Here is a 24,151-nt window from a genome sequence, read left to right as displayed (position 1 = left end):
GACTCCCAAAGTAAGCACTCTACTCGGAACTCCTGCATGGTAAGCGAGCCCAAGGTGGGCAGAGCAAACGTTTCAAGGACACCCTCAAAGTCTCCTTGATAAAATGCAACATCCCCACTGATATCTGGGGGTCCCTGCCAAAGAGCGCCCTAAGTGGAGGAAGTGCATCCGGGAGGCCGCTGAGCACCTTGAGTCTCGTCGCCGAGAGCATGCAAAAACCAAGCGCGGGAAACGGAAGGAGCATGCGGCAAACCAGTCCCATCCACCCCTTCCCTCAACAACTATCTGCCCCACCTGTGACAGAGACTGTGGTTCTCGTATTGGACTGTACATGCCACCTAAGAACTAATTTTTGGAGTCGAAGCAAGTCTTCCTCGATTTCGAGGGACTGCCTATGATGATGATGATGTTGACAGTAGGCTCCCAAGGTATGGAAAATGGTCCAGTGTCCAAGGCCTCATCATGGATTTTGATAATCGGGGGGCAGTATTGTGTGGCGGGGCCAGGTTGGTAGAGGACCTTTGTCTTACGGCTGTTTAGTGTAAGGCCCATACTCTCATATGCTTCGGTGAAGGTGTTGATGATGGTTTGGAGTTGAACCTCTGAGTGTGCCCAAACACAAGTGTTGTCTGCATACTGAAATTCAATGACAGAGGATGGGATGACCTTAGATCTGGACTGGAGGCAACGGAGTTTGAACAATTTCCTGTTTGTTCTGTAAATTAGCTCCACTCCAGCAGGGAGTTTATTGAAGATGAGATGGAGCATAGCAGCAAGGAAGACTGAGAAGAGCATTGGTGCGATTACACAGCCTTGGTGGATCCGTTAGCCAGGATCACGGCTTGCATGTCATCGTGAAGCAGACGGAGGATGGTGACAAACTTTTGAGGGCAACCGAATTTGAGGAGGACACTCCATAATCACTCATGGTTGACAGTGTCGAAGGTCTCTGTGAGTTCAAAGAATGTCATGTACAGAGGTTGGTGCTGCTCCCTGCATTTCTGTTGAATTTGATGCGCGGTCATGTTCATTGTGACCCTTAGTGGGTGGAATCTGCATTGCGATTCTGGGAGGAGCTCTTTAGCCCCTGGGAGAAGAGAAATGAATGCATGGATTCACACCTATAGTGTTTTTCTGCCAGCTTTCATGCTTTGTCGGGGATTCCATCTGCTCCCGAGGCCTTGTTGATCTTCAGTTGTCGGATGGTCTTTTCAACCTCATGCTGGGCAGGGCTTGTGCTGAAATGGTGGCGGGTAGCATGCTGCGGGATGGAGTCAAGGACACTCACGTCAAAAACAGAGTTAAGGAGATCTTCGAAATGCTCCTTCCAGCGGGCACTGACTGCCTCTCTGTCCTTGATGAGTCATCATCATCATCGGCAGTCCCTCGGAATCGAGGAAGACTTGTTTCCACTCCTAAAGTGAGTCCTTTGGTGGCTGAACAGTCCAATGCGAGAGCCACAGACCATGTCACAGGTGGGACAGACATTCGTCGGAGGAAGGGGAGGGGGCGGGGATTGATTTGCCGCACGCTCCTTCCGCTGCCTGCGCCTGACCTCTTCACGCTCGTGGCGTTGAGATTCAAAGAGCTCAATGCCCTCCTGCATGCACTTCCTCCGCCTAGGGCGGTCTTCGGCCAGGGACTCCCAGGTGTCAGTGATGATGTCGCACTTTACCAGGGAAGCTTTGAGGGTGTCCTTGTAGCGTTTCCGCTGCCCACCTTTGGCTCGTTTGCCGTGAAGGAGCTCCACATAGAGCAATTGCTTTGGGAGTCTCGTGTCTGGCATGCGAACTATGTGGTCTGCCCAGCGAAGCTGATCGAGTGCGGTCAGTGCTTCAATGCTGGGGATGTTAGCCTGGGCGAGGACACTGATGTTGGTGCGCCTGTCCTCCCAGGGGATTTGCAGGATTTTGTGGGGACATCGTTGGTGAGTACCTCTCCGTTCTTGGTCCGCAGTGGGGTAGGACCTTGGGTTCTTGGGCTGTAGGTGGTCTTGACTGTGCTAAAGAATCCATGCACGTCGTGGTTGTCAGCTAGTTGCTGGATCTCCTGTGCTTTCTCCACCCACCATCTGTTCTTTAGGTCGCGGGTTTTATGTTGGACCTCGGCCTTCAGATGTGTAGAGTTGTTTTCTTGCTCTCAAGTTGTGTTGCTGCTACCAGCTCAAGAATGCCTTGTGCTTGCGGCTTATTAGCTCCTGGATCTCCTGGTCGTTCTCGTCGAACCAGCCTTGATATTTCCTGGTCAAGTGACCAAGCATCTCTTCACAGGTGCTAATTGTGGAGGCCTTGAGGGCAGACTAGGTGCTGTGGACACTCTGCGTCTCTGGGTCGCTGGGAGTCGTCAGGTTGGATGTGAGTCGCTGGCTGAATAGGGCTTTCTTAGCAGGGTCTTTGAGTGCTCCAGCATTGATTTTCCTGCGGCATCATAGGGGGTGAAATACAAAAGTGAGGAAGTGATGTTTCCTGCTCAGACCCCATTCTAACTTCTGCCCCTGTGCAATCACCGCCCCCCAGCCCCACACCCTGGCATATCTGCGGCGCGGCAGCCTGCATTTCCACAGCTTGCATGCCTCTGCCTACTGAAATTAGCAGACCCTGCAATGTATGGTGAGGTCAGTACTACGACCTGAAAATGAAAGTAATATTTACTTTGAAAAGCCCCATTACACTGTTGCATTAAACATACCCATGTCATTTGTAGCACAGGCTAGATGCAGAATAAACCTCCCTCTTCACTACCAGGTCATCTTAAACTGCCTGTACTCTATCATCCAATTTGCATTAAGAAAGGACGACCTTGGGGCCGAAATTGCCCCCCTCCAGAAACCAGGCGCACACTCCCCGTTTCAATGCTTTTTACCACCGCGATGGTTGAGGTTGCCTCGAGCGAAATTCCGTTCTTTGTTGTTTTTTTAAATTTGGATTGGGAAGTCGCTTTTAATGGGGGCAGTGACTACACGAGAGGAGTGGATACTCGGCGGTGGCAACACCCGAGGGGCAGCAGTTGTGGGCGGTGCAGAGTGGCCACCGTGATGACGTCATCATAGCGCTGCATCACCATGGCTCTCCCCTTCACTTAAAGGCAAGAGCCTTCGTGATTTCAAAACTTCGGCCCACTGGGCCACCAGGAGGGTTTTGGCCGGGCCAGCGGCCTGGCACCCAAGAGGGGATATAATTGTCGGGCCGACATGGCAGTTGGCCGACCAAAAAGAACATGGTGGCAGCGACAGTAGATCCTCCCCTTTAAGGGGAGTCGCACCGCCGTTGCAGAAGGCCACAGCCTCATTGGACCACCGGGAAAAAGCAGGTTTTGGCACCACTGCGTAGGCCGAAGATTTTCAGAGCGGAATTTCGCTGTCGGGGGGCGGGGGTGTGCACGGTGGCAATGCACTTAACACGGATTGGCCGCAGTGGTGCAGTGGGGGCGGGGGGGGGGGGGGAGAAATCAGGGCACTGCCGGGAAACCTCACGGATCGGCAGCAGTGGTGCAGTGGGGGCGGGGTGGGGAGGGGGGGGAATCGGGGCACTGCCGGGAAACCTCACATGGACAATTGGGCTATCGGTGGCCATTCCACATAAAAATCAGAGGCCACTCCACTCTGCAGCATGGCCGCCTGTTTGCGGTGGTAACAGGCTGTAAGGGGGTGAGATGGTCACCAAAATGTGTACTGAAGGTAGTGAATTGATGTGATACGTAAGATGGTTCAGATTAAAAGGGCTTATCAGTATTAGGATGTTGTGAGGAGTCGGAAGTTCCTCCACCTCAAGGTAGGGATTGTAAGATATCACCTATTGACAGATTTTATGTAAAACTTTCTTAGAAAATGGCCGTATAACATAAAATGAAAATTTTAGATATTCAAGACTTTGAGGGAACGGCATATAATCAGGTTAAAGGGAGTAGCTTTGCTTGCGTACTTATCTTTTAAAGAATGCAGAACTAGCTATGAGAAACCAGGGCAAGGTTAAGAGTGTGGGACACATTCCAATAGACTGAGATCAGCCCCACATGCTATGGGAGATGGAGAGGTTGCGAAACCACTCAGCAGCCAGTATGATAAGGGTTAACGTAGCTCTGTTGATAAGCTGTAGGCCAACCGGTGGTCATAGAAGGTTTTGCAAGAGGGTCACACACCTCGGAAACTGTTTAACTGTGTGTGAAACCATTGTTCATTGAAGGTTCATTTGGAACGCTTCCCCTGCATATGTTTGAATAAAGATCGGTTGAACCAAGGTTTGGTCTGAGCAAGTTCGTGGTCGCTATATGGGCTGGTGTTGACTCCTTATTTCAGGGAGTCCACCTTGAAGAAGATAAGTTTTCTTTTTACCCCTACACAGGCCTTAAGGAAAGTGGCAATTTTGGCCTTTCATGTCTTCAGGATGTTCCAAAGTACTTCAAAATCAATTTTTGAAATGTAATCATTTGCTATGCAGGCAATGCTGCAGTCAAATTAACATCACATCTGAAATCACCTCTGACAATGCAACACTCCCTCAGTATTGCACTGAAGTATCAGCCTGAATTGTTCACTCAACTGCTGCAGTGGGGTTTAAACCACATCTTTCTGACTCAGAGCTAAGAGTGTCACCACTGAGGCACTCGACCTCAGAAGTGATTCACTCAGACTGCTACAACAATGCAAAATTTCAATCTTTCATTTCAAATGTTGTTATGGTCTCGCTGAACAAGATTCCCAATTTGGGCTAAATTACGGACAATTTTGTACTTTTATTTCATGAAGGATCATTACAGCCATCAGAAAGAGGGGACTTTTATCCCCATCAACTGGGCCAGATTCAAACAACAGAATGAAAAGATTAGAATGCATGTGATTTAAAATAAACAACAATGCCATTTAATTACAGCACTAACAGCATTACAATCCAGAATTGTCACAATGACAGGTTGGGCACTGAAACTGAGATAGTGATGTTTTAATTAAAAACTGTTTTAAAACAATTTTAAAATCAGAAGATTTATAGTTACAAGAAGTTCAATAATATTTCTCATTACAAGAGATGAGTCTACTGCCAAAAAAGATCTTAAGTTGTGGTAATGTATCCCTTCTTAGTTAGTTATCATAAAACTATGCAAGTTATGCTTCAAACCATTTGAGCACGAATCATCCTGGTGAAAGCACTCCGAGTGATACTGATATAGTAAAAGTCAAATGTTCTCCATCCATGGATTCAAATATTTGGCCAGTGGTATTCTGTCATTTTAATGCTGGCAAACAAAACAGTACCATCAACAGAAAAGACAAGGAGAGGGAAGGAAATCCTGGCTGATTGGCTTGAGTTCAAAAATATTTTTGAAGATCCCTTTCTACCCAAACACCATGGAAGAGTAATGCTTTACTGAGGGAGCAGTGGGACATTTAATGGAAATAAACAAATTGAGCAACCTCACTGCTTCCTTTCTGAAAGGTAAAATGGAAGTCAGGGTGGTAATTTTGCTGAATAGCTCCTCTTAGCACACTCACAGTTTGCCAATACCCCCACGTTTGTCTGCCAGCTCCTTATTGTTGACAAAATCACTTAGAGAAGAAGCTGGTGTGGTAGAACACCTTTAAAAGCAACACCAAAATTCATTCATTTGTCTATTTATTAATTTATTTAGAAATAAAAATATCCTACATCAGGGTGACATGCACCTCTGCAATGGCTTGACCCATCTCGACAGCCAGCTCAGGGACTCATCCTCAATGATATTACTATGTACAATGAATGGTAAAACTGAAACCTAACTTTATTTTAACCAAACCCACAGTAGCAACATACTTCTCTACCTTTGTGATGTTAAAACCCATCACGGAACAAGATTCATAACAGGAGTTTCAAAAGGACGCTCTTATAGCATGAAAATTGCAAAGAACATGGTTCTGATGCAAATTTTTTTTAAATCTGTTGGGAAAATGTCCCTCTTTTCTTATTTGACCCCAAGAACAAGGTTGTTCTTCAGGCGGAAATCTGCTAAATAACCATCGCAGAAGCTGACACATGTTCTTCTTAAAAATGATGGGACAACATTCATTTCTCTTGTACAATTCCCCGACTGAACCACAGGTGTAGCATATTAGATTTTTGTACTGCCAGGAAACAGGGCACAAACTGGGTACCTGACTCCAAATTTAGACTGAAAACATCTTTTATTCTGACCGCCAGAAATTTCAATGAAAACCTTTGGTTTGATTTCACACCTTCTGTTAACTACTATTATCCCTTTATTTCGCCCAATTTAATTTTTTTTAAAATTTCTTAAAGGTAAGAGTGTGTGTGAGAGATAGACGGTGGAGTACTGTGGATTTAAAGTACTTCTGCTATCAAGTTCATTAAAAAAAATTTGGAAACGCAAATAATGCAAAGTGTTGAGAGAAGACATGTCAAATACATTGCTAGTGGGTAAAGGCATCATGCACTATAGTGCTAAGCCAAACATACCAGAGTGTCCCATTTTCAATCCCTAGTGTGCTTGAGTTGAATAATCCAGTACCCATGATAGAGAACGAATACGTGTGTAAATGTTGAGTGAGGACAGGATCAGGCTCAGCTATAAATAGTCTCTCGATACTCACTGTCTATCACACATGAAGAATGCTCACTTAGGCAAGGTACCAGACAGCTCCCTGGAACAACAAACTCTGGAGAGAGGCCTGAAGAAAGAAGTTCCTAAAGTATTCTGTATGGAGGAGAGGCAACAACTCTTCGATTATGGAAATGCAGCTGTTTCCACAAATTCACAAATAAATAACAATCACAATATTAATATAAACAAGGTTGCAATTAAAATGTATACAGTAATGTACAAATTCTTCATTTCAAAGTGTAACTTCTCAGTCTAGAAAACTGTTTTTTTAACACATTGAGTTCCTAGAAACAATTATTTTTTATTGTTTCATCTACACAGAAAAAAGGACAACTTTCAAACTGGATGCTCTCCTCTCTGAGACGGCCACTGATAGCTCACCTGCGGTCTTGTCACCAGATTGTGGTGTTATTCTGCTTGCTCCAGTCTAAAATTGGATTTAAATAAGCACGTCTAGTTACAAGAGGCTTTAATTAAACAACATTATGTTCACAAATTGAAGGACCACCATAAGCACAGAAAATATCTATCTGCTCGTTAATTACCGGTAAAATGTAACTTTTTAAAAACCTCGAGTAAAACAGTTTCCTTTTTACAGTATACTGTAGCCAGCTGCAAGCAGAAGAACACAATGTGATAACCAAAAAAACTGACAATCACCTCCCTAAAGCCATCAATGGGCTGCTGTCATTTGAGTAGAAAAATTCCAGTTTGAAACTTGTTTCCTTGTACAGAATAAATAACACTCATTCATTTAACTGACTAGATTTTGGATAAATCTCATGTGTGTTAACTATAACTTGCTTGGGGCCTGCTGCTTCCTCATTATCAAACTCAGAAACTGAGTAAAAGGTCACAAGTAAACTGCATGTTGTCAACTGGTCCTTCAGGGTGCTAGGTGCTAGCAATTCTGGTCATATTTGGCTGACTTTGTTGTAAGCTAATCACTTGCTTTGTGCGCCTCTGGTTATGAGAGAATTTGTTTGCAGAGCTCCATTAGTTACAGATCATCATCGAATGTTTCTGTGCATCTTAGCAGAACTGTCTCGTCATCAACATTAGGGGAATTCTCCTGCAGACAGAGGTGAGAGAGTCATTTAGTACCAATGGGAGGACGACAATGTGCTCAATCTGATCACATCACCTGGAAACAACCACCGTCTGACTGGTTAATCGCTGTTCTTTCAAAGTTGAAAACAGAACTGACCAATCGTAACAATGGGTGAATGCCTGTACTGAACCTGGGAACTGGAACCAACAGGAATTAAGAGCTGTAGGGGTTGAAATTGCCCTCCGCCCCAAACGGGGCGCACTTACTGTTTCTTTAAGTTTTTCTCGCCCCAATCCATGGGGCGGGGATCCGATCAAAATTCAGCACTTGTTTTTTTGTGTGTCGGGGTGGATGTCGAGTCGGCTGCAGGGTGGAAGTGCCCTTGCAATGGGTTGGCCGCCACAACCAGTTATCAGCGCCGCTCCCGGTCGGTAGGCCTCTCCGCTCCATTCCCGCCTCTTAGAGGCAGCAGGGGCCCATAGTCCCCGTAGTCTCATCTTTCAAATGCATTTGATAGTCCTCAATCCCTTGCAATATCACAGGCAGTGACAGAGGGAGTCATGTTTCATAAAGCACATGCTTCATTACATAATGCAAACTGTACATCTGTAATGGGCCGATATCGATCTCATCCTGGGAGGGACCCAGACCAATTCAGGAAGATAAAATTGCTGCATGTGAAGATGCAGTAATGTGTTTCTACTTTGCTTTGGTTCTTTATTTTTCTCACACTTCTTCGGGTGCTCCCCAAGCAGTAACCTAAGTAGGTGGAGGGAAGCCACTGCTCAAGGCAGCAAATCGACTATGGGAGTGGTCGAAAGCTGTGGAAGAAATTGTCCCTAAACTGTCTCTAGTACACAGTACGTAGCTGCAGTTTAAAAAGGCTGTAGTAGCAGAGGAATAGAGCCCAAGTTAAAAGCAGTTGTGTTGCTGCGTTACAAGATGGAGGCAGACAGTGTTCTGGAATGTTGTTGGCAGTTCGGGGCACCTAATCATAGGAGGGATATTGTTGCTATTGACAGTGTACAGAAGCGAGTAATACAGTTTATTCTAGATTACAGGTAGTTAAATTACAATGAAAGGTTAAAGGAAGTTTGCCTTGATTTTTTTGCAAAAGAGACTTTGAGGCCATCCATTTGAAATGTTAAGAATGAACCCAGGCAAACTATCAAATACTACAGGCCTAAATTAAAAATCCAATACTTAGGATAAGAAAAGTTGTTAAATGGAATCATTTCCTTCAATAAATAATAGACATGTGTAATAAATTAACTTAAAAGACCATTCAAGCAGACAGCTTAAATAGGTTCAAAGGCCAATTAAATGCAAAGGATTGAGTACTATGGTGAGAAAGTAGGTAAATAGGATTAAGGTCCATCAAAAATTGACAGTTTTTTGGTTCTAATATGCTTTGTTTCTACTGGACAACCACAGCAGCCTTTTTATTTTTCAAGCCATCAAGACAGAAGTGATTTTATTTGACATAATTTAAAAAATTATTTTGTTCCCAAAATTTGAACCTGCACGTCAACCCCATGTGTGGTAGCTCGACAGCTTTCATTGTGGTAAACCCATCCATAATCAGCAAAAGGACAACGTTAATATTTATGAAAAGGGGGGGCATGAATAACCCCGAAGAAACTTGCGCAATTAACCCTAGAGGTGGACATAAATAACGGTGGCAAATCCTGTGCTTAGCCCCTGCTATGGGGCAAGAGCCTTAATAAAGTCCTTTTGGAGGACATCAGTAACTCTAACAAAGCCTGGCCACTAACCTATCCCGCGATTATTAACTATCAAGGCATTAGTAAAACTAGGCATTTAGGTAAAAAAATAAGAAAACATGAAATCAGAAAAAGACGTTCACTTGATTGAACCTGATCCTTTCACAGACTGCGTGCAATCTGTCCTTTCAGGTTCTCTACACATCCCACTTATTTTGTCTCATGTAGAGAAGCTCTTCAAACTTTGAACCAATGGATGGCCTTTTTTCCTGATTAATTCATGTGATGTTTACGTCGCTGGCAAGGCTAGCATTTATTGCCCATCCCTAATTGCCCTTGAGAAGGTGGTGAGACGTCTTCTTGAACCCTTGCAGTCCATGTGGTGAAGGTATTCCCACAGTGCAGTTAGGAAGGGAGTTCCAGCATTTTGACCGAGGGACAATAAAGGAATGGCGATATATTTCCAAGTCATGATGGTGTGTGAATTGGAGGCCTGCTGCCCTTGTTCTTCTCAGCGGTAGAGGTCATGGATTTGGGAGGTGCTGCCAAAGATGCCTTGGCGAGTTGCTGCAGTGCATCTTGTAGACGGTACACACTGCAGCCACAGTGCACTGATTGTGGAGGGAGTGAATGTTGAAGATATTGGATGGGGTGCCATTCAAGCGGGCTGCTTTGCCCTGGATGGTGTCGAGCTTCTTGAGTGTTGTTGGAGCTGCACTCACCCAGGCAAGTGGAGAGTATCCATCACACTCCTGATAGATGATGGATAGGCTTTGGGGAGTCAGGAGGTGAGTCATTTGCTGCAGAATACTCAGCCTCTGACCTACTCTTATATTTATGTGGCTGGCCCAGTTAAGTTTCTGGTTAATGATGACCCCCAGGATGTTGATAGTGGGGGGATTCGACGATGGTAATGTCATTCAATGTCAAGGGGAGGTGGTTAGACTCTCTCTTGTTGGAGATGGTCATTGCCTGGCACTTTTGTGGCCTCTTAGCCTATATACACCACAGAGGGATCAGCAGGGGCCTAGCTTCAAAGATGCTACTGTAAAAATATCTCAAAAATTTGGCCTGTTTTAACAGATCATCAGCAGGAAACTTGCTCTCTGGTACCATCTCCAGGTGCTTCTTCAGAGTTAGGCTCTCTGCACTGGGATTATCCCAAGGACAAGTGAACCTATTGTTATTTCTGATTCATTTTATACATTAATAAACTAAATTTTGAACATAAAATAAAATACAACTGAATTATTTAGACATTTGTGTGTTGCCTGATTTGGCTGCGCACAAGAGGTTTGTCCACAAAAACGGTCATCAGCTGCATCGCGGCACTTACACACCCAGGGGAAAACCTCGCTACCCCTGCTATACATTTTTAAAAGTTCCTTCTATTTGTGTATAAAATTAGATGTTAAAAAGGTAAATGTGGCTCTCTGATAGCTTAGCAAAGAAATGCCCCCCACCGCTCCCCAGTGTGCTTGTGGCCAAAAAAAACTCCAGTTTTGATTTGGTGGCACTCTCTTTAAATTCATTCACAATCTGTGAATGTAAAGTGTCTAAAAGCCAACTAAGCCAGAATCCTTTACCAAGCCTAGATCAATACAAACAGTTACGGACTGGAGAGAGGGATAATTCAAATTTAAACAATGGTGTGTGACCAGCTCAATTGTATATGACAGTCAGTTTTTAAAAATCCAGACATTCAAAATCCAAGTAGTCCCAGTAACTCTTTTCTCAAACCTATTTAAAAGGTCTCAGAGAAAGAACTTTGAAACTCCTGAAAGAGGGAAAGGCAATTTGAATTTCCCCTTTCAGCATTCCAAAGGGACCGTTCCCTCCGCAACAGTCTGGTCCACTCTTCCATTGCCCCTGACACCCACAAATGTTGCCATTTACCCCTCCTCCTGACCCATCTTTTGTTTCTTTACTTGTCCCATTACCACCCCATTTTGTCTTGCACCATCATCCTGTTTGTCATTTAATCTCTCCTGCCTTCCAACCCATCACTGACCTTCCCCTTTTCTTCTTTCCTCCCATCCCCACTTTCCCTGCCTCTGTACTTGCTTAAAACCTGTTACATCTGTAACATTTTCCAGTTCTGACAAAAGGTCATCGAGCTGAAACGTTAACTCTGTTTCTCTCTCCACAGATGCTGCTTGACCTGCTGAGTATTTCCAGCATTTTCTGTTTAAATTTTAGATTTCCAGAATCCGCAGTATTTTTCCTTTGAATTTTCAAAGACAGTTTAGGTTCCCACAATGGTAACAAATGTTAAGATAAAAAACACTGTGTGTATTTATAAGTTATTTGCAAAGGGATGCTTATTTCTTAAGAGTTGCAATCTTTTAATATTTTGTTCATTTAAGGAGTTACATGGCAGGGATGGTTACTGTAAGTATATTTGACTGCTGCTTACATGCTCGTTTATCTTTTGTAAAAAAAAATCTGTTTGATATTTTAAACTTAAAACTAATTCTGATGTGTTACACTACTGTTTTCACAGAGTGGAGAAAGATCTTATGGAGGCATTGAGAAATTCTCAGAGCAAAAAGCAATTACCAGACAGGGTTTGCTGTTGGTTTACTGAGCAAATTATTGAAAGCTTATTGAGATTTCAAGGCAAAGGTAGACACTCTGAAAGGCATGGGGTGTTGGGACTAGTCCATGAGAGTGATCTAAAATATCAAAGCTGATAACCTATGGCAAGGAGGTCAGGAACGATCAAAGATATAACAGTGCTATAAAAACAGAAAATGCTGGAAACCTCAGCGGGTCAGGCAGACCCTTTGTCATCGACCTGAAATACTAACTCTGTTTCTCTCTCTACAGATGCTGCCTGTCCCACTGAGATTTCCAGCATTTTCTGTTATTTCAGGTTCCAGCATCCGCGATATTTTGCTTTTGATATAACAGTGGTACTGATCCACACAGACCAGGAGGCTTGAGGTCAGATTCTTTGGTCTGTACTGAATTAACTGATCGCAAATGCGATGGTCTATTATAATTGGCCTCAGTGCCCAAGCTCAGGTGGGGAATTATCAGCAGGGGTCCCACTCCTGATTATTGTCCAGTGACCTCTGCTTGAAAGTATGCATGGTTGTCAGGTAGGAGCAGGATCACGCTCAACTCTGTGAAATGTCCTCTTCCTACACTCACATCAATCACCACCTGTAACAGAGCCCAGTATGATTCACCACTTTCACCGAAGGGGAGGAGAAAATAGGAAAAAATAACATGAAAGAGAATAGCTGCAGGCAAAGCACTTTAAATATAAAGTATTTACTTCCTTGATTGCAAAAAATATTTAGATTTTTAATGTTACCCCACTTACATCAGAACTCAAACACAGCTGATGTCCTTTATTTAATTGTCAAACTTACCTGTGAGTGGTGTGTGACTGTACCAGATCGAGCCAACACAAAGTTAATTATCTGCTTGTATAGCATGCAAGTCTCTTCTGGATTTTCAGAGGAAGAATGAGTGAAGATGGAGCTTTTAATCCAATCACAGAGGAAATAAAGGCAAAAGCATCAGTACATCAACATTTATGTGGCCCATATTATTTATTTTACTACACAAGATGGTGACTCTCCTACCAAAGTATTTATTTATAAAATATTAAAAATTTTATGTTTGCACAAATTCCTGACTACAAAATCTTATTTCCCATTGTCACATTCTTGTCACACTTGTCTATCATTTTTTTCAATTAGAGATTCCTATGATCATATTTATACTGGAAGTTCCTTAAATAACATGTCATGCTGTAAATGCACCCTTCCACCAGTAGTGGCAGTATAGCACCTCAGATTTGCATCTCCCAGCTCCTCAACCTGTACTGTAGAGAAACTTCTGTGCTCCAACCACGTTTGCTCTCTGCTTTTGAATTTGCCCTACATTTTACTATTTATCTGCAAATAATAATAATAGTATTCTATAAAAGTAAGAACAGAATGTATGATTTTAAAGTGGCGACTAAATAGTGTCTGCATGTCCTCTCCCCCGCAGACTACTCCTCCAGACTGCTGTTTTTCCCTGTGGTGTTCCCCACTCCCAGGCACCATTCATCTTTGTACTTATTTACATTTAAAAATACAGGGGGAGAAATTGGCCTCCTTTGCACCTCCCATTAGCAGCTGATAACGAGAGGCGTTACCGGTTCTGTGACCGGGTATGGCGAGTACCAACGCCCACGAATTTCCAATGCCAGTTAGCGGCGGTGGTAAACCCTAACGCCCTGGAGATCATGATGTCATCCTGCGAACTTCACTTCCGCCCGCTGCAGCATCGCCGGGCATCAACACCGACCGGCCGGCCGCTTGGGGAGCGACAGTTAAAGGGATTGCCGGTGATGTAGGGGGAAAATCCTTCCTCAGGTCATTTTTTAAAAAATGTCTTCTGCCGCAATTGATCAGCGCTGCACTCTGTTAGAGTGCTTCGGGCTGATTGTCGCGGATCACAACTGTCGTCGGCGAGCAGGGGATTTGATTTCTTGCAGAGCCTGCAGCAATGGCCTTTCCCTTTAAGGGAGGGAAGGAGCCTCTGATCCCAGCAGTGCTGCACTGGACATTGTGCAGGGCTCTGCCGCTACCGTCCCTCTTGCCTGGTTTAGCGCTCCAAGGGAAGTGGGAGCGCTTGATTTAGTGCTCCTCTTCCGGCCTGGAGCGCTAAACCAGAAGTTCGCATCGGCTTCACTTGCGTAGTGCCCGCAATACTTTAAATGTTGTCGCCCCAAACAGGGACTATGCTATTTCTAGCCCAGAATTTTAATATCAATTTTGCTCTTGAACTTTTCAAATTTTATGGCATTTTTCCTCTGATCTTAAAAAGCTAAATTGGGTTTGGGATTTCTGCAAATAAAGGTGTAGAAAAGGACTGGATTCCAGCTGAGTTCTTTCAATGCAATCAAACAGGGTTAGAGGTCAAGCATGACCTTGGCGTCCTGTCCAGCTAAGAAATAAAGAACAGAACTTACAGTCAGTGCTAGAAGTTCTGCTGAGGGAGACAGACCGGGAGCACGTACCCCTGAAGGTAGAGTTGGTCAGGATCAGAGGAAGGGCTAACTAGGAAAATGATACTGAACACATTAATAGGGTCACTGTGGCATATTTATTATGTTCTTTTTTATGGGAGTGATACTGAATTAAGTTGAAGTACAGCAAGATTTTTTATAAATTTTATTCTGCTCGTTAAGTTCAACCAGTTTGTTCATTTACATTTGGCCTCATCTCACTAAAGTGTTCACCAGGCTGCCTTTCAGAAGATGCAAGAAGTGTAAGTAGAGGCATGAGCGAGATTACAGTATCCAGTTCATCTGACAAGGGTTTTAATTGGTACAACCCCTTGGGTAACACTATCATGTGAGTGGGTATCAGGCAGTAACGGTGAATTTCTGATCATAATGGGATGCAGGTTCCATGCACATCTGGAGTCCATGACACAAACATAGCAGTAAATTGCAGAATTAAAACTAGCAAGTGCAGACCACTCCTAGGGATCAAAGAATTCTGCACCACACAAAACAAATATAGCAAAATGAAGTTATTCTAGTTACCACAACAGGTCTGTGACTGTTCAGGATTTGTTTTACTGCTTTCCATGACATTAACTTTGTAAACATGACAACAAAAGGCAGAGACAAAAATCTGCTACCTGCTTTCCCGTTTTATTCCTGTTAGCGTGTTCAGCTCTGGTTTTACTAGGAAGCCTGAAGCTAAATCAAATGCATCTTCAAAAAGCATCTGTGAAAAGGGGGGAAAAGGCAGGTATCTCCATTACACATGCAACAAAAAATGATTACTGTAAGAAAACTGGCCATCTAAACCAAGCTGCAAGCATTCTAAGCAAACTAAGAGGGTTCATCCTTGAATTCTGCAAAGCTTGGAATCAGATAAAGGACATATATATCCTCATATTACTGGAGATTTCCAATGAAGACTGGTGCCAGTTACAACTAGTCTGAATGAGTTGTATATCTTTCAAGATTGTAGACCAGTGGACCGGTTAATGTGCTGTGGGTATTGTAAAAAGACGAATCAGCAAACAAGTCTTGGAAGGCAGTTTTAAAAAAATGTGGGTGTTGCGAGCAAGGCCAGCATTTATTGCCCATCCCTCGTTGCCCTTGAGAAAGTATCTGGGTTCCACAAATTGGTATCAGGATTGTGTCTGTCTTAGACACAAGCAAAGAGGAAAGGAGTGTAAGAGCTAATTTCCTTCATCAAACTAACTGACATCAGGCAATTATAGATTCTGATACATGCCTGTCCAGTTCAGTAACACCATGGAAAGGATCCATGTGACAGAATTGATTATTTTGGATTGGCGTCAATGGTCCTAACCTAACTGGTATTTACTTAGAAAAACCCACCCCTAAATAAGAAGGTTTTAGAAAATTGCTACAAGGTTTCTGGAAAATTAACTTTGTAATTCCTGTATTGTATATTTAAAAACCTACCACTTTGCATTTCTACAAGCTTTGCTGTTCAAATAATAAATTCTAGTCCAGCTGCATTAACTGTTTCCTCATTCCCCCAAAGTCTATCTTCCTAGGAGTAAGAATCGTTGTCCTCTCCATCACAATGACTACTTACTTCGTACTCCGTAACATCACTCGCCTTCACCTTTACCTCGGCCTATCTGTTGCTGAATCCCTCATCCATGCCTATGTCACCTCCAGACTCAAATATTCCAATGCTCTTCTGGTCAGTCTCCCAACCTCTGTAAACTTCAGATCATCTGAAACTCTGCAGCCCGTATCCTATCCTGCACCAAGTGCTGCTCACCTATCACTGGCTTCCGCTCTCCAATACCTGAAATTTTTATCCTTATTTTTAATCCCTTCATGGCATCGCACCTCCATATCTTTGTAACCTCCTCCAGCCCTACAACTCCCCTCCTGGACTCTCTGTTGCTTGATTCTGTCCTTTTGTGCATCCCCCTTCCTCTGCCTTCAGATATTCTGGAAATTCCCCCAAACCACTCCGCCTTTCCACCTCTCTCTCCTCCTTTGTGGCCCTTATTAAAACCTACCTCTTTGACCAAGCTTTTGGTTACTCCTCCTAATATCTCCTTCTTTGGCTCGGTATCCATTTTTTTTCAATTATGCACCTGTGAAGCAACTAGGGACTTTTTTCTATGTTAAAGGCGCTAGATAAATGCAAGTTCTTGTACTCCACTGAGGTAAGAAAGTTATGATGAACCTTTATAAAACACTGGTTCGGCCTGTGGAGTATTGTGTCCAATTCTGGGCACCACACTTAGGGAAGGATGTGAAGGCGGTGGGCGTGAAAGTCAGTATTACCTGAATACCTTGCTATTCTTTCTGTACAGTCTGTGGGACCAGCACATGCTGGGTTAAAAGTTAAAACGGCTTTCTGATGAGCATGAGTTGTAAATTGGCTAAGAGCATTTTGGGGAAAAGATGTCTTCAGGGGAAGGATAATAGTAAGATATGCAACAGTCATTCAGCTATATCTGAATGTGCCAACTTGATAACTCTATTTAGGGAGTGGAAGGTTTTATTGTGGTAGTAAATCATTTACGAGCGTCTGGTCATTTAGTTTATGTTATTATTCTGTGGCATTTGATGTACAATGATTTATTGGCAGTATGCATGGAATGTAGTGATCAAAGGTAAAATTGGTATAAGAAATGTAAGGGAGCACTGCTCAGCAGCTCACACTGGAAGCATGGATAGTGTGATATCACAGCAGCTCTCATACTGGTTTTGTGTAGTATTAAAAGACTTGTGCTCTCGTACTGATTGTGGATAGTATGAGGTTTCAATAAAGACCTGATCCTGCATTACTACAACTGATCTGACGTTTAAAGCAACAAAATGAAAAAGAACAAGAAAGCAGTCCAACAAAGGCCTTAGAGAGGGTGCAGAAAAGATTTCCAAGAATGGTTCCAGGGATAGAAACAAAGGCCCCAAGTTTTGCCATGATTTGCTCCTGATTTTTAGGAGCAACTGGTGTAGAACGGAGTATCTTAGAAATCGGAATTCTCGCCATTTAGTTTGCTCCAGTTCTAGTCAGTTAGAACAGTTTCACTTTGGAACAGAATTTTTTTTCAAAGGGGGGCGTGTCCGGCCACTTACGCCTGTTTTCAAAGTTTCGTCAGTGAAAACTTACTCCAAACTAACTTAGAATGGAGTAAGTGAAGATTTTTGTATGCTCGAAAAAACTTTGTCTACACTTTAGAAAATCAGGCGTAGGTTACAAATCAGGCGTAGGGAATGGTGGGGGGGGGGGTTTAAAGGGAAGTTTACAAACATTAAACACTTCAGTTTTACAAATAAAGAGCCATCATCAATAATAAATGATAAAAACATCAATAAATCAATCAATAAATCAATCCAAAAAAATTAATAAGAAATAATTTTTTTTTTAAATCAATAAATAAAACATTTTCTACTTACCGACTGCAGCACCAGGAGCCCTCCAACAGCGTGCTGGGATGCCCCCCCCCCCCCCTCCCCCAAGTGTGTCTCTGTCAGTGTCTCTATCTCTCTGTCTGTCTGTGTGTCTCTCATTCTCTGTCTGTCAGTGTCTGTGTTTCTGACAGTGAGGGGAGGGGGAGGAGGGGGGTAGAGGGAGAGAGAGGGGGAGCAGAGGGAGAGAAGGGGGAGAAGGGGGAGGGGGGGAGGAGGAGAAGGAGGAAGGGGGGAGGAGAAGGGGGAAGGGGTGGAGGAGGAAAAGGGGGGGAAAGAAAAAGGGGGGGAAAAGAGATGGGGGGAAGGAGATGGGGGAAAAGGAGATGGGGGGAAGGAGATGGGGGGGGGGAAAGGAGATGGGGGGGGAAAGGAGATGGGGGGTGAAAGGAGAAGGGGGAGGGAGGCTGAACGGGCCAGGCTCGGCCGAGCCCGAGACTTCGGGCAGGGCCCGTCACCGGCACCAGATTTACAGGTAGGTGGCGTTGGGTCGGGTCGGGGGGAGCGCGGGTCGGGGTCGGGAGGGTGGTGGGAGGGAGGTCGCTTTGGTTCGGGTCGGGGGGAGGGAGGGAGAGGGAGGTCAGGTCGGGGGGAGGGAGGTCAGGTCGGGTCCAGTCGGGGGGGGGAAGCGGGAGTCGGGTCGGTGTCGGTGTCGGGTCCGGAGGTGGGGGGGGGGGGTGGGGGGGGGGGAAGCGGGAGTCAGGTCGGGTCCAGTCCGGGGGGTCGGGTCGGGCCGGGTCCGGGGACGGCGGGGGGGGTGGGGAGGGGGGAAGTGGGGAAGCGGGAGTCGGGTCGGTGTCGGGTCCGGAGGGCGAGAAGCGGGAGTCGAGTCGAGTCGGGAGGAAGCAGGAGCTGGCCGTGGGAGGAGCCTTATTCACGCAGCCCCAGTGAGGCCATGCGGCCAGCACTAGGGGCTGCGTGCTTCGTGCCCCTCCCACACAGGTTTGGGCGCCTGGAGCTACTGCACATGCACGGCCACCGTAGCACGCATGTGCAGAGGTCCCGGCACTGTTTTCAGCGCAGGGACCTGGCTCCGCCCTCTATAGCTCCTGCTGCGCTGCGCCGAGCTGCAAACGACCTGCAGGGAGCTGGAGAATCTGGATGGTTTTTTTAGGCGCATTTTGTGGCGCGAAAAACGGGCGTCCAGGTCGGGACTGCGCCGTTCTAGGCGCGGCTCAAAACTTGGGCCCATAGAAACATAGAAAATATGTGCAGGAGTAGGCCATTCAGCCCTTCGAGCCTGCACCCATTCAATGAGTTCATGGCTGAACATGCAAATTCAGTACCCCATTCCTGCTTTCTCGCCATACCCCTTGATGAGGGACTTCAGTTACATGGATAGACTGCAGAAGTTGGGGTTGTTCTCCTTTAGAGCAGAGAAGGCTGAGAAACCTGATAGAGGTGTTCAAAATCATGATTGGTCCAGACAGAGTAGATAGAGAGAAACAGATTCGATTGGCGGAAGGGTCGAGAACCAGAGGACACAAATTTAAGGTGATTGGCAGAAGAACCAAAGTCGACATGAGGAAACACTTTTTTACGCAGCGAGTGGTTATGGTCTGGAATGCACTGCCTGAAAGGGTGGTGGAGGCAGATTCAATTGTGGCTTTCAAAAGGGAATTGGATAAGTACCTGAAAGAAAAACATTTGCAAGGCTGCTGGGAAAGGGTGTGGGAGTGGGACTAGCTGAAGTGCTCTTGCAGAGAGCAGGCACAAGCTCGATGAGCTGAATGGCCTCCTTCTGTGCCGTAATCATTCTATGATTCTACTTACCCATGGTGAATCTGAAGCTAAAGTCAATTAAGTTATGGCTAGCACAAAACCAAGCACTTGTGAGATGCTGTGGGCCAGTAGCAGCTGAATTGTATACCACCACAATCTGTAACCTCACGGGCTAGCAAATCCTTCTCTGATCATCACAAAGCCAATGCAACAACTCTGGCTCCATTTGGAGCACAGAATAGCATGCCAATGACAGTACCAAGCATACCGGAGAATGAGTTATCTACATAGCAAAGCTACTGCAAAGCTATGGCCCCGATAGTCCATGCCCAAGTGTCTGGGGGACAGTCGGTTCCCAGGTGCAATTGAGAGGAAAAGTGGTGGAGACCCAAATACATAGGGTTTCCAAACCCTCTACATTGCCCCTGGATTTCTGGGGCTTCCCAAAGAGGTTAGCCTGCACTGACAACAGGTGTAGGACAAGAGTCGCAATGGAAATGAAGTGAGAAGGGGTGTTCCCCACATTCCAGCTTCTATTTCCTCTCTATGCAATGGAAGGGCACCCATTTTGAATGGCATGTGAAGGTGGTGACATTAGACCTTGCACCTGAGACCTGTTCAGATCGGTGGATCCGAGGGAGCCAGGCAGCAAGACAAGGGATTGTGTGAAAAGGTGAATCCTATCTTCTGTTGCAACCTCCCCACAGATTTTCGGGCCTGGGCCTTCTGGATGGCGCTGAGGCAGGCAGGCAGTCTCACAGCTGTACCTCTCTTCCCACCTCCATTTCCAGGCACAAACCCCTGCCGGCGGCACGGATCTTGGCTGAGGTGTGACCGGGCCATGCAAACGAACCAGACCATCAAATTCCGGCACCCCGAGACCTGGACCACACTTCAGCCTCGCTGACCTGTCCAGCACCCTAGGAGAGGATGGAGGAATAAAGTGGCCCATAAGTTTAATTTAATTAATTTACATTAGTTTGTTAATAATTATTAATTGAGAACAAAATGACTGAAAAGTCAGGAGCACTGTAAATCGCGCAAGCTAAACTCTGCGTCCGATTCCCGAATCTGGGCAATGTCCAGTAAGACTCCAGTTAGGGAACGCAGGCTCCAAAAATGAACTATTTGTAACCAGGGCCGCCTAACATTATGTCTTCTAGAAATATAAATAAATATAAGGGCACTGGAAGAGAAGACACGAATCATGTTATGTAGGTGAATGTAGGAAATGATTTGGTGTAATTATTTACCATGAAACGGTTATCAAAAGGGCTAACCATTTACCATAATGGACCCCAGGAAGCTTTCAATAAAGGTCCATAGAACAAACTTATGCCAAGTGTCTGTGGAGTCAGGGGCCAGGTCGCTGAATGGATTGAAAGATGACTACAAAGCAGAATACAGAGGGTAGTAGTTAGGGAAAGTTTTTTGGGCTGGCAGAAGTGCTGGAGCTACTGTTGTTCACCATATTCATAAATTATTTGGCATCAAGGTCACAATCGGGGAAGGGGCTATGCAAAGGGTCTAATGCCTGTTTCAAGTGGACGCCTATTTTTTTGGCCCGTGCCAATATAGTGGCCGGCGCACTTCCGGCTCGTAATGAACGTACGCTTCCTGCCTGCCATATTGGAAGCACCTAAAAAACTGGTGCGGCATTATCGAATTTCTAAGTCTATTTGATTAAACAACAAGTCATGTTATGTAGGTGAATGGGTGTCTCTGTTAAAAAATGTAGTTAGGAAATGATTCGGTGTAATTATTTACCATGAAACTGTTATCAAAAGGGCTAACCATTTACCATAATGGACCCCAGGAAGCTTTCAATAAAGGTCCACAGAACAGGCTTATGTCAAGTGTATACTATAGACAGAGCTAAGCGGTCCCACAACTACCAGTACAGAATAAAACTCTAGTTCTACCTGTCAAGAGTGGTGGTGGACAACCAGGCAGCTAGTAAGAGGAGGCTGCATGAACATCTCAATTCTTAGCCATGCTGGAGCCCAGCATGAGTGCAAGAGGCAAAAAGCTGAAGTATTTGTGTCCAACCTAGCCTATTCCTACATTACGGCAATTACTACACTTCAAAAGTACTTCATTGGCTGTAAAGCGCTTTGGGACATCCTAAAGTTGAAAAGGTGCTATATGAATGCAAGTCTTTCTTTTTTTTTCCATGTGAAATGAAGAAGTCAGTGAATGTGCTAGACACAGCAAATGCTATGGGGCCTGAACCTGTTTGTAATGTTAAAGACCTGTGCCCCAGAGCTAGCTGTTGGCAACGAATGGGTTACAATCAATATGTGCAAAGAATACATGCACTGTCCTCATGCTGGGCACGCAATGAAAAATATTGAGTATGTTAGGTAATAATGGGTAAGAATGTGAAAAACAAGACAAGACCCAAGGATTGTGCAAGAAACAGGCTTTAGAAATAGAATTGACTGGGTTTGGCAAAGGATGAGACCTAACATTCATGAGGCCTAATGAATAATGCTAATATATGTATTTCTGTACTAGCTAAGGGCTCAATTTTCCCCAGTGATCTGCGCCGTTTTTTTGCCGCAGGCCGCTTTTCTTGGCCGAAGTTAAAAAAAACAGTTTCCCCGAGCAATTTGCACCAGCTTAGTTAGCTCAGTTAGTTACAATTTTTTTAAGTAAGTTTTTTTTCAGCCAAAGGGGGCATAACCTGCCAGCTGTGCCAATTCCAGCCATTTAGGCAAGTTTGGCCAGCTGAGAGTTACTCTAGTTCTTCTTAGGTCAGCGTATGTGGCCTCTGCAGAAAACCTTCTGGAGAGTTAAAGAAATCGGCACAGGGAAGGAAATCGGCGCAGGTAAATGCAGCAAATGCCCGGACAGCAGCAGCAGGAGACGTAAGAGAGTGAGGGAGAGAAGCCTTTCAGGTATAGTTAGGTGCGGGGACCGGAAGGGAGGAGGCTATTCGGCCTGGGTTAGGGGCGGGGGAGCAGACCGGGAGGCCGTTCAGTCTAAGCTAGGGGCGGGGGAGCGAGGCGGGGGAGCGTGCCGGGAGGCCATTCGGCCTGGGCTAGCGGCGGGGGAGTGGACTGGCAAGCCACTCGGTCAAGGCTAGGGGTGGGGGAGCGGATCGGGAGGCCGTTCGGCCAAGGCTAGAGGTGGGAGAGTGGACTGGAAGGCCACTCAGCCAGGGCTAGGGGCAGGGGATCGGACCGGGAGGCCCTTCGGCCTGGGATAGGAGCGGGGATCGGCACTGGCATCGGGAGAGGAGGGACTTTAATAATTTAATGGAGGTAAGTTGCTGCAATGTATTTGAATGTGTTTGTGAAGTTGCTGTAATGTATTTTAAGGTGCTTGTTCAGGTTGTGGGCTGAGCTCTAAGTGTCACTTTCCAGCCTTAGCCCACATTGTGTCCCTAGTTACCGTGGCAACCTGATCTTTTTGGCGCAGATCAAGGCTCCACCCCCAAAACTAAAGGACAGGTTAGGCTGTGCCAAAATGAAGAAATCAAACAGTCTGGGAATGACAATCTGCTCGGGGAAGGGGGTGAGGGTGAAAGACAACTATAAAGGAACAAAGAAATGTGAAAAATGTTTAAAAGAAAATAGCATAATGTCATTCAGTGCTACCAAGCTACCCGAGAGCCAGTGTTAATTGCCCAACACAGCATCCAGAACAGGGAGTAGGAGGTACAGTGTATATGTCACACATTACGCGTATTGTCCATTATAACCTTTGGCATATGTTTTCTGCAGAAAGGGGAAAACCAGAAGAAAAAAAAAGTATTTTCTTTGCCTATTAAATAGAGACATTTGTTTTACGTTCATTAAACTTGTATAGAAATGTGTTGGTCAGGTACCTCGTCATGATTGGATTCTGAAGAACCACTTGCTCCCTGGCTGTCTAAAGCTCTGTCTCTCACAGTACAGTCCATCTGCAAAGGTATCTGCAACGTGATTTGTTCATCTGGGGACAAACACACCCTTTGGGAGCATTTTTTGAAGATGGCTGCCTTCTTCTCCCCAGACATGTCCTGCCAGAGATGCGAAATTGCTTTTGATACAATGGGGAAGGTGATCTGTTCATTGGACACAATCCTATTTTCCACCAAAAGGTCCACCGTTTCTTTGTAAAAATTCAGGTATCTGCCAGAAAGAAGAATGCAGTAGGAGAACATTTTAAAACAATTGGAAAGTGAGAACAGCCTGGCATGCTTCAGCATCTGATTGTTGCGTATCTTCCTGTGAGGAGAGGCTCGTAGGCCCTCGTGGCATTTCTGCCTATGCCTCAGGGATAATATTAAGAATTCTGCACTGTAAATATCACAGGCGCATATCAATGCCTTTGGTCCAAACATAACATGCTAAAGCAACAACGCTCTACACTATAGTGCCACCGTATCAGCCCTTAATTTGCATTTAAAGCTGTCATACTCTCTGGTGTCCCTGTGATGTGCTGCACTGACATATTACACTGCCAAATGAGAGGGTTTCCCCGCACGGTGCTCCATGAGGAGTTCCCAATCTTATGGTCGATGGGAAAGGGGGTTATTGGGAAGACAGAAATATTTCGACTGAAAGAAGGTGATAAAAATCAAATGGCACACCCTTCTTGTGCAATTCCTAGAGTGGCTCTGGAAGAAACACACTCATCTGATCAGTC

At 45.1% G+C, this 24,151-nt stretch overlaps 1 protein-coding gene across 1 annotated transcript in view; it reads right to left on the bottom strand.

Annotated features, from left to right (window-relative positions):
* Positions 1 to 5,040: 5,040 nt before the first annotated feature.
* LOC139280784 (stimulated by retinoic acid gene 8 protein homolog) overlaps positions 5,041 to 24,151 on the bottom strand; it is a 53,164-nt gene continuing 34,053 nt past the window's right edge. The window contains exons 6-9 of the mRNA XM_070900476.1: positions 23,349 to 23,634; positions 15,016 to 15,104; positions 12,744 to 12,855; positions 5,041 to 7,660 (exon numbers count right to left, since the gene is read on the bottom strand). Coding sequence (XP_070756577.1) covers positions 7,589 to 7,660; positions 12,744 to 12,855; positions 15,016 to 15,104; positions 23,349 to 23,634 — 559 coding nt within the window. The 3' untranslated portion in view covers positions 5,041 to 7,588. The remainder of the gene's footprint in view (positions 7,661 to 12,743; positions 12,856 to 15,015; positions 15,105 to 23,348; positions 23,635 to 24,151) is intronic.

This window comes from Pristiophorus japonicus, chromosome 15 (genome assembly GCF_044704955.1).
Source record: "Pristiophorus japonicus isolate sPriJap1 chromosome 15, sPriJap1.hap1, whole genome shotgun sequence".
Taxonomy (NCBI): domain Eukaryota; kingdom Metazoa; phylum Chordata; class Chondrichthyes; family Pristiophoridae; genus Pristiophorus; species Pristiophorus japonicus.
Note: the sequence above shows the minus strand (reverse complement) of the source record. Positions and strands in the feature narration are given on the sequence as shown.